General features: G+C 38.5%; 1 protein-coding gene across 1 annotated transcript; it reads right to left on the bottom strand.

Moving 5' to 3' along the window:
• Nucleotides 1-423: 423 nt before the first annotated feature.
• Nucleotides 424-9,332, bottom strand: LOC113237730 (phosphatidylinositol 3-kinase catalytic subunit type 3-like). Its single transcript, XM_026474312.1, has 3 exons — nt 9,243-9,332; nt 6,712-6,884; nt 424-715 (listed from the first exon to the last, which is right to left on the bottom strand). Exons 1-3 carry the CDS (start codon nt 9,300-9,302, stop codon nt 637-639), a joined length of 312 nt encoding a protein of 103 aa, XP_026330097.1. The 5' UTR covers nt 9,303-9,332; the 3' UTR covers nt 424-636.
• Between the last annotated feature and the right edge of the window lie 362 nt (nt 9,333-9,694).

Below are 9,694 nucleotides of genomic sequence, written 5' to 3'. Positions count from 1 at the left end.
ACCAAAAATACCACGTTTTGAGCAAATGTATTAAAAAATATGTTTTTCACCCTTCGAGTATATAACCAGAAATAGGGACGAAATGACTTTTAATTTGTTTGAAAGCTATTCTGCCATATCATTACTGTGACAACTGCGCTCCGAATTCGAAACAATTGACTGGTGTCGTCAATTGTTTCTGGTTATGTACTCGATGTTTTCACCTCACTAGCTAGGAAAGGCTTTCTATCTCATTCGCAAAAAACACAATGACACGTCCAACTATGATTTGTTGTTATGTATGTAATATAAATCTGTTAGTATATTTTATTCTTGTTATTGGTAACATTAAATTGACAACGGTATCTAATTTTGTTTATGAAACGGACTTGTTATAGTTCAACTGTTTTTTTTTTCATCCACTATTTTCCTCGCTATAGTGAGTAATTACTGCGTTTTAGTTTCAGAAAGGTGTTGGTGAAACCATAGACATAGGATTTGTCAGCTTATGTCTCAGGGTATGCGCAGTGGCAGTGACCGTCAGATCTTTATGGATAGGCGTGTCGCTTACCAACAGGCGCACAGCTTGTTCGTCTCGCCACTTGGTATCGTAAAAAAAGACAGCGGTAACCGCACGGCGGCGGCAGTTTAATATATTTAAAAGTTACCTGGTCGGTTCCAGGTGACGCACTCGAGGAACTTCGTCAACGCTCGCCGGTGGGATGAGAGGTAGAATCTGTCATAAACAAATAATAATTAATAAAACGTACTCGCAATAATCAACCTTATTATCATTTCGACCGAAAGGCGTTCACTGTTGAACATCGTCGCCTTAGAGTGAAAACATCGCATACGCCTTTTAACTTAGTTCGTTTTTACTAATTTTTGTTGAAGAAAAACTTAACTTCTTGTTCAAATATATTATTAAAGTAATATAGTGTCTACGGGTAATTTAACTAATTAAAATGGTAACAACAAACATTATTGCGGTTATTACATTTTACACCACATTTTTATCTTCGTCCGGAAAAATTACATAGAAATAACATACGAGGTATTCACTCAAAGACGACAATATAGGCCTCTCCAAAGGACGCCACAACGATCTTGTGCTGCTACATCCAGCGGGTTCTCGCAAACTTCACCAGATCATCGGTCCACCTCGTGAGTCGCCACTCGAGATCTCTTTGGTCCCATCAGACATCTCGATAACTCCATTGGACACGACGCTAACTATATTTTTTGATCATTTTTGTAAACAGTCTAACATACTTATTTACTAATATTTTGCTCCACGACTTTTGTGGAAAAAAATAAAGACACAAAACCACCATTAAAAAAAATACAAAAAACGAATCTTGTGAAAAAAAAAGAAAAACAAAATTAAAATAGAACAGGTCCAAAAATTAAGTAAGCTCATCGGATTGAAACCATCACTGCCACTTAAGTTTAGCAATCTTTGGGGTATGTCGGGTACTCTGGTTCCCTTGCGGATATCCTCATGAAACTCCGAGCATAAAACTTTCTATTTGGGTGACCTTGAGGTCTTGTGACCTTTGCCTTCTTATGAGGCCCATAGTGCGTCCCAGTCTCAGTGTCGTAAGGCGCTGCGCAGATAGAGAAACTTTGATCATCGAGTTTCGGCAACTGGCAACCCGCAACTAGCGTTTATGACGTTTTTCATATAATTTCAAGAAACCGCGCAGACGTAGCAACTTCATTTGAGAGTTTCGGCAATCGACTACAGTTTTTGATTGCCGAAATCCGTGATTAAATAAATTCTTAATTGCCGCAACTAGAAACTTGCAAATTTGTGCCGGTTGTCTCCAGTTGCCAGTTTCCGCAACCGGCAACATCGTGAAGCAACTTCATTCCCTCTCCGACACCCGCAGAGTCAGTCTTGACCATGGATTTTGAAAGTTTATTTAAAATTACGGCAACCGGCAACTAGACCTTTTAGTTTTTTTTTTTTTTTTTTTTTTTTTAAATATATAATAGACACACGCTTGGCCACAATCTCACCTGATGTTAAGCGACGATGTGACCGACGATGGGACGCGTTTGCCTAAAAAATGCCTATTCACTCTAGCCTTGAATAGCCCTAAATTGTACTTTTCGGGAAATACAGAGCAGTAGAGCATTCCATTCCTTTGCCGTACGCATCAGAAAGGAGGAGGCAAAGCGCTTAGTGCGAATAGGTGGAATATCAACGACATAGGAATGGAGTGCACCGGACCTTCTAGTCGACCGAAGGAGGAACGGTGAGGGCGGAACCAAATTGAAAAGTTCCTGCGCACACTCCCCGAAATGTATCCGATAGAAAACCGACAAGCAGGCTACTTTTCTGCGATGATCGAGATTTTGGAGCTTCGACTCCACAAGAGGATTATTGTTAATAAGTCTCTTTGCTTTACGCTCCACCGAGTCCAAGGCAGCTAACTGGTATTGGGCAGAGCCGTCCCAAAGGTGGCAGCAGTACTCCATACAGGATCGAACTTGTGCTTTATACAGATTTAAAAGCTGTTCAGGTGTGAAGTACCGCCTGACCTTGAAAAGTATGCCTAGTTTTCTGGCAGCAGTTTTTGCCAAGCACTCGATGTATCGCCCAAAGTTGAGGTTGGATGATAAGTCCAGACCAAGTAGCTCAAGGTGGTCCCTTATCGGCACGGATACACCTCGGAAAGTCGGAGTAAGGTGTAGGGGACTCCGTTTTGATGAGAAAAGACACGCCTGTGTTTTAGCCGCATTAAACCTGACCCTGTTAGCATCTCCCCAGTCGGAAGCAGCTTTCAGACTCAGGTTCAACCGGGTGACCATCGCCTCTCGCTTACACCGGATCTCTTCGCTGTTGTCTCGGGCGTCTGGCACATAACTCACCGCCACTGTGCTGTCGTCTGCGTACCCAAAGATACCGGGCATCAGTTGCTACAACTGGCAACCGTTAATGGAAACTTGTAAAAAGTTGCCAGTTACGTCAACTAAAGTTGCTCCATCTGCGGAGCGCCTAAGTCATTACTGGCACTGGCAACACACACTGGTCAACTTTAGACTCGCAATAATAAAGTAGAATTAAAGAAAGGAAGAAATTTAAAAAAAAATTTTTGGGAACTGTCGAAATATACTTAACAATTTAAATTAAATTTTTAAGTTTATTGAATGTCACTATGTTTGACCACTATGATGTGTTGTTATTTTTGTAAAATTACTCCACTAGTTTGTTACAATTATTAATACAAAGATCAAATACTTAGAAAAAATAACTTCGATCTGGCTCAATTCGGACCAATGTCTTCCAGCTAACCGTGGCAGATGTTATGCGTAAATATTAAAAAAAAAATCACAATGTACTTAGTATACTTTTTATCATTCTTGGCATAGTTAATTTGTAACTTGTAACCTAATGACATCTTATCATATGTAGTAGCCCATTAACATTTTATAACTTTATACATTTGCATAACTTATACGAGATACGATTGTACTGCAAACTGTTTTCTGTCATAGCAAATTTTTAAGCAAATTAACGAATTATTATTATTATTTGATATATTTTGTGAGTTCCCAAAATGGTTACCTTTCGAATTATGATTTATCATTATCTGTGGTGTGTTTTTTCAAATTAAGTTGCGATCGGTACATAACATGAATTATTAATTTATTTATTGCCCTGTAACATTGCTACTAAAAATGCGCAGATCGTAAATTAGGAATTTTATGTACTTAGAATTATTGGCCGATGACATCAGCGTTAGCAAATTGCGATTGTCATGCGACGTTATTTTTCTTTTATTTATAAATTTTTGTGTCACGATTTGAACATGTAACTGATAAAATAATAAGTAAAAAAGAAATAATAAGTAAAAAGTGGCGCCTGAAAAGTAATTTCTTTCGACTTTTTACGTTTTAAAGGATAATACTGGCCGCTATCGTGAGGCGTTGTATTTTATTTGTATGTATGTACGCGATTACTACGGCGATTATTTGTGAACCGATTTTCTTAAAATCCAACATTTTTTTGTTAAAATTCAACTTCGACTTCCTAGGTTAATCAATAGTTTTGTCTTATGATGCAGTAAAACCATTTCCAATAATCCTGAATTCGGAAAAGTTAATTAATTAATATTTGGTGGTTTTAACAACTCTATGCCGCTCCTTGTATCTATATATCGCACTGTTAATACAATAGTGTATTAACTCAAAAAGTGGACTTTCTCAGAATCGATGAAAAACGAATTACTCACTTCCCGCAAAAAATCATTAAAATTATCATACATAATTTTAATGATTTTTTGCGGGAAGTGAGTAATTCGTTATAGTTTATAATAGACGCTTAAACGATTTTTCAAATATATTTAAAATAATTTCATATTTTTGAATAAGGATTATTTTGGCCAGATCTACCTCACAGAAAGTGTGTCTCATTTTGAGTTAAGCGGATATTTTTTGATTATTTCTTACAATATTCTAACGACGGTCTTTTTGACGTGTAGAGAATCAAATTTTACGTTCAGTAATGATATAATATTAAATTTCACATATTTTGAGTTACAACACTATTGTAATAGCAGTGCGATATGTGGAACACCTTTTTCCGACTATTGGTTATTAAAGGTATTTAAGTGAAATGTAATCTCCCATGTTCCGTAATAAATACGTTAGGGGAATATGAGCTTATTTAACAGTGAAAGAATAATATTTCTAAATGGTAATTGTTTAAACATGAATTTTCCGCGTCTACCTCACCCGCTTTAAAAAATACGCTACAAATTCCCAGTGTAAAAACACTTCTATATTGTCTCAGGTGTGGGTGTCCGTGGTAGCGTCGTTTCCGGTTTCCATAACACAAGTGCTTTAGATATTGCATGTGATATTGTCTAATATTTATACTTTATTAAGTTTTTTGTGAAATAACAGGCACATGGGACTTGTTAAGATATGTCTCAGGGTGACGAGCACAGTGGCAGTGACTCACAGGTTTCGGTCAGGGGTGACAATGCAACCGTTACTTGGTATCGTAAAAAAAAAATACATTCGTAATTGCCGACGCCGAAATCAAATTCAGTTAAATATAAAATAAGGGGTGATACAATGGGCGGTCCTATCGCTTTAAGCGATTTCTGCCGGACAACCTTTGGATGGAAGTAATTCTATAACTCACAGCAAAAAGACGGCGGTGTAAGAAGAATTACTAATCAATAGATAGAAAAACGATAAATAAATGTAAATATATATGAATATCATAAACTACTATATATTCCTACGCCTATAAAAATAAAAATTCTAAAATATTATGTGCGAAATAGAACTTTAAATGTACCATGACCTTTTCGGTGAAGAAACGATCCATCCATATTAGGTCAGCCTGCCGAATAATAGCTCTCTTTATGCAGTGACTCTATCGCGCGTAATCGGGAGCGTACAGGATTGTGCGCGGGAAAGCCTGCACGCGTAATCGTCGATTGCCTGTTTGAATTTTAAGCTAACGTTCTTTCGCGCGTGAACGCTCGTGTTCATTTTTGTTACAACGGAAAGAGCGTCCGTGTAAAGGCTAACAGCGCAGGATAGACTGCGTGAAACAGGCGCGTGTTGGAGTGCACCATTGCGCGGTCTTTTCCTATTCCTTACAACGTCTTTACACGCGCGCTCAATTGCGCACGATTGCCTAGATAGATATTACGCGCGTGTTATGTGCTCATCCCTAGAAGAACAGATAAGGAATTTTTGATGCAGCACCAGCGCCGGCGTCGTTGGTGACTTCGAGAGCTTCAGTCGCGGTTTAAGCTTCAAATTGGCAGGTTTGTTGATTCAACCCTTAGTATTAGTTTTAAGACTCTTAACGAGCTTGTAGTGAACTTTTGTGACGTTTATGCATTAACAATATAACCACAATAAAAATACTATTAGAATATAGTTAACCTTTTTTTTTGTTATGCCGATTGTCCTTCAATAAACTCTTAAAAATGCAACCTCTCACTTCGGGGCTGTAATCCGCGACCATCGGGTATATAATCAGAAATAGAGACGAAATGTTATTTAATTTGTTTGAAAAGTATTCTGCCAAATTATTACGGTGACAACTGCGCTCCGATTGGACAGCCCGAAATCGAAACAATTAATGGATGTTGGCAATTGTTTCACTTCAAATCTACCAGTTTAACTTGAGCTTTGATATAATGGATGAAATTGAAAAATTACATATTTCATAGGAATGAAACTATTTTTCCGGATTTAAATCGCGTATATTTGTTTTTTCAAACAAACCGACGTTATGTCAACCGTGACCATGGGACCTGTAAAGGGCCCGAAACGTCGGTTTGTTTGAAAAAACAAATATACGCGACTTAAATCCGGAAAAATAGTTTCATTTCTATGTATAACAATCGCGAAAACCTAAGAACTCGATACATATTTCATATTTAATTACCGATGAAAAGTGATTCCGTTCGTTTTGTAATTAGATGTTTTGCCGTTTTTCCGACACCACCGAATGGAACAGTCCCCATTGCTAGAGATATTATCTTTATTACAATAAACACAGAATATTTTTGGAATAGACGGAGACGTACGCATAGGTCAGTTGTTCGCGCGGTACCATTTCAGCGTTGTAAATAGTGATTTGAGCGCAAACGAGAGTTGATATTTAAAAGCGATGTAAGGCCCATTCGCCTGACGAGTTGCCGGGGATGGACGGCCCTGACCTCGTCTGTCTGGTTGCAGGCTCGTGCCTCGTACCTGAACTTCCAGAGCAGGTCCTGCTCGGCGGCGCTGAGCGGCGTGGCGGGCGGCGAGGCCTCCAGCGCCGCCAGCTGGTCGCGCTCGGCCGCCGTGGGCTTGGCGTCGCGCCCCGACACGCCCGAGCGCAGCGAGCGCGCCAGCCGGTGGTGCTTGCTCTCCACCAGGTTCTCCTGGGTCCCCGTTTACAATACGATTGTACATTAAACGGTCAACAAGGAACCACTAACGAGAGAAGCCCGAAGCCGAAGGCTGAGGGCTTTCATAACTCGAGGTGTGTAAAATTTTACCACCCGTGCTACATACTATGCTTTTCATCACATTTGCGAGGAAATACACACAACGATAATTTATTTCTTGTATGAATAAATATGATTCACAACACAACAATTGGAAGTAGTTAAACAAAAAGGATCCAATCCACAACCACTCACTTTCGAGATATGGCAGTTTGAACGGTATGACTTCTTTTTATTTTCCCGATATTTCGGAACGGTTGCACGCTCCATGGTCACGGGTTGACTGGACGGCGGCAGATGACAGCTTTATGAGCAGACATATCTGTCTACCCTCTTGCGCTGTCGACGACTACCTTCATCGCGATTTGTTGTGGCGTTAGCATTGTCACTCACTTTTTTCACACAAACCACACTCACTGTATCCACACGCGAAACTGAACTCAAGGTGTTTTTGTTTTTATTACTGCACGCACTAAGGACCGGATTCCATGCACTGGACAGTTTAAAACCATCATCACGGTTAAATGTTTTGTACTTCGTGATCTCGATGGCTTCTCGTACCAACCGTGGTATGTAGTGACGTTCTGTCGAGAGTACCGTGGTAAGAACCCTGATACTAGTGATAATCATTTAGTGAATAACCATGGCAGTTTGAAGTTTAAAAGTGTTTCTCACTCTTGTTTTATTTTCAAAATTATGATGTCATGTAACTTCCCTAAATATTTATTCATTGGCGGCATGTTGGATTTTTTTTTGTTAATCTAAGAGGTTAGACTTTAGGAACCATTTGGCACTTAAAACTCATTTTTTGATAATTTTGTGGATGGGATCATTTTTGCTTAAGTACATTCAATTATAGATTTTGCAAGTAGTGTAACTAAATTGTTGTAAAAAGCAAAGACGCATACAGCCATGATGGATTGTAAAAAAAAACTGCTAATTATACAGAAAATAATTAAAATCAATTGAAAGAAATAAATAATAATAAGTTTGGCTGAATTACAATTAAATTTCTGTTTAGATAACATAGGTCATTTTTTTTAATTTTTAACTCTAATAACCTCCTTGCTTGAACTTGAACCTGACCTACGTAAAGAAGTATGTCGTGCTCCTTATGGACCATGGCAGTAATGGAAAGAAAAAAGGCCCGAGGGTTTTATTAATCGCCTCCACGGCCGAACGGTTACCATGCTAGTCTGCCACGCAGAGGTCTCCGGTTCGATTCCCGGGCCGGAAGAAATATTTGCATGGCATACATTTATTTCGTGAATTTGAGTGTAATTTGTGGTGTTTTGTGTGTGTTCATGGCATCCGCGACACAAGGTTTCCCTAGTACGGGACTATGAGTACACACTCATAGTCTACGCGTTATTATTATACATAGTAAAGTATAGTATTTCAATATTCAATTTTGTGAGAGACAGGAGTCTAAACTAGGATACCCTGTGTTTTAGGTCTCCTGGTCCCCCCCCATCTTGATTATACAGTATATTTACTTTACTTAAAGTGTAGTTAAAATAATAAAAAAGCAGGTACAACAGGCAATTCCTGTTCCCGCCGATGCATGTATAGTATTTTTCTCAAACAATGTGAGGAAATAATAAAAGACCAAAGAGAGAAAGTTGTATAACAGAAAAAGTATAATAGTACATTGTGTATTAACAGGACGGTAAATAAGTAATTACCAACAAAGGTCTATTAGAAGTCCGAAGCCGAAGGCTGAGGGCTTTAACAACTCGAGTTTTGGATTTTTCTACCATCCGTGTTACATACAATGTTTTTGATCACATTTGCGAGGAAATAAATAAAATTTATGTATTTTGCAAATGGCAATTTAAAATGAAAACAAACTGCCTTTGTGGCCGAACGGTTACCATGCTGGACTCCTGGTCTTGGGTTCGATTCGCATGTGAAATATGTGTATGGCCTACATTTATTTCTCTCGTGCGTTTGGGTGTAATTTGTGGTTGTCTATGTGTGTGTCCATGGCGCCCGCGATACGCAGGGCTATGAGTGTGTTGCGTTATTAGTATTATTGTAATGAAAAGAAAAATGGCCCGAGGGTTTAACATGGGGCATTATAGTCAAGTTAGTCACCATGCAATCTTACTATTTACGAGCAAGTTTGACGAAAAATACTATTGCTGACCGATTCAAGCTGTTACTGCGATAATAAGTGTCGTGATTCTTACTTTGCAGGCCTTGGCCGGGGGTCATTGACAAACTTTCCTTGTTCGTTTTTTGAAAGTAATGCAAAGATGTCCGAGCATATTTGAGAAAATCAAAATTTACCTGTAATATCTCGTAATCGGGAACAGTGACAATGTCGGCCTGGGCTTTGAACTGGTACATCTCGTCCCCGTCTTGCTCGTAGTAAACAACAGCGTGCTATTAGAAACAAAATAATTAGAGTAGAATTGATCTCGATATGAAGATTTTTTATCTTACTTATCACGGAGATATAACCGCTTTTATTATACATAGTATGACGTCTTACGGGTACGGGAAAGGGTAAATAAAGTACTTTTTAATACAATTGCTCAAAACGTGGTATTTTTCGCACTACAAATCGTGCGGAAAGTTGGATTTCTCGTACTAGTGCCTTTTACTTTTCCAGTTTTTTTTAAATTTACTGTTGTTTTAAGTCTTAAACATAGAACTAAAGAGATTGTATATTTATTTAATATTTATGTGCTTTGTGACGTAAGTCATTCGTCATTAAAACTTATATTTATTTACAAATA

The sequence above is a fragment of the Hyposmocoma kahamanoa genome, unplaced genomic scaffold, assembly GCF_003589595.1.
Source record: "Hyposmocoma kahamanoa isolate Upper Pololo Valley unplaced genomic scaffold, ASM358959v1 93839, whole genome shotgun sequence".
NCBI classification, from domain to species: Eukaryota; Metazoa; Arthropoda; class Insecta; order Lepidoptera; family Cosmopterigidae; genus Hyposmocoma; species Hyposmocoma kahamanoa.
The sequence above is the reverse complement of the archived record's forward strand: the minus strand, read 5'-3'. Positions and strand labels throughout refer to the sequence as shown.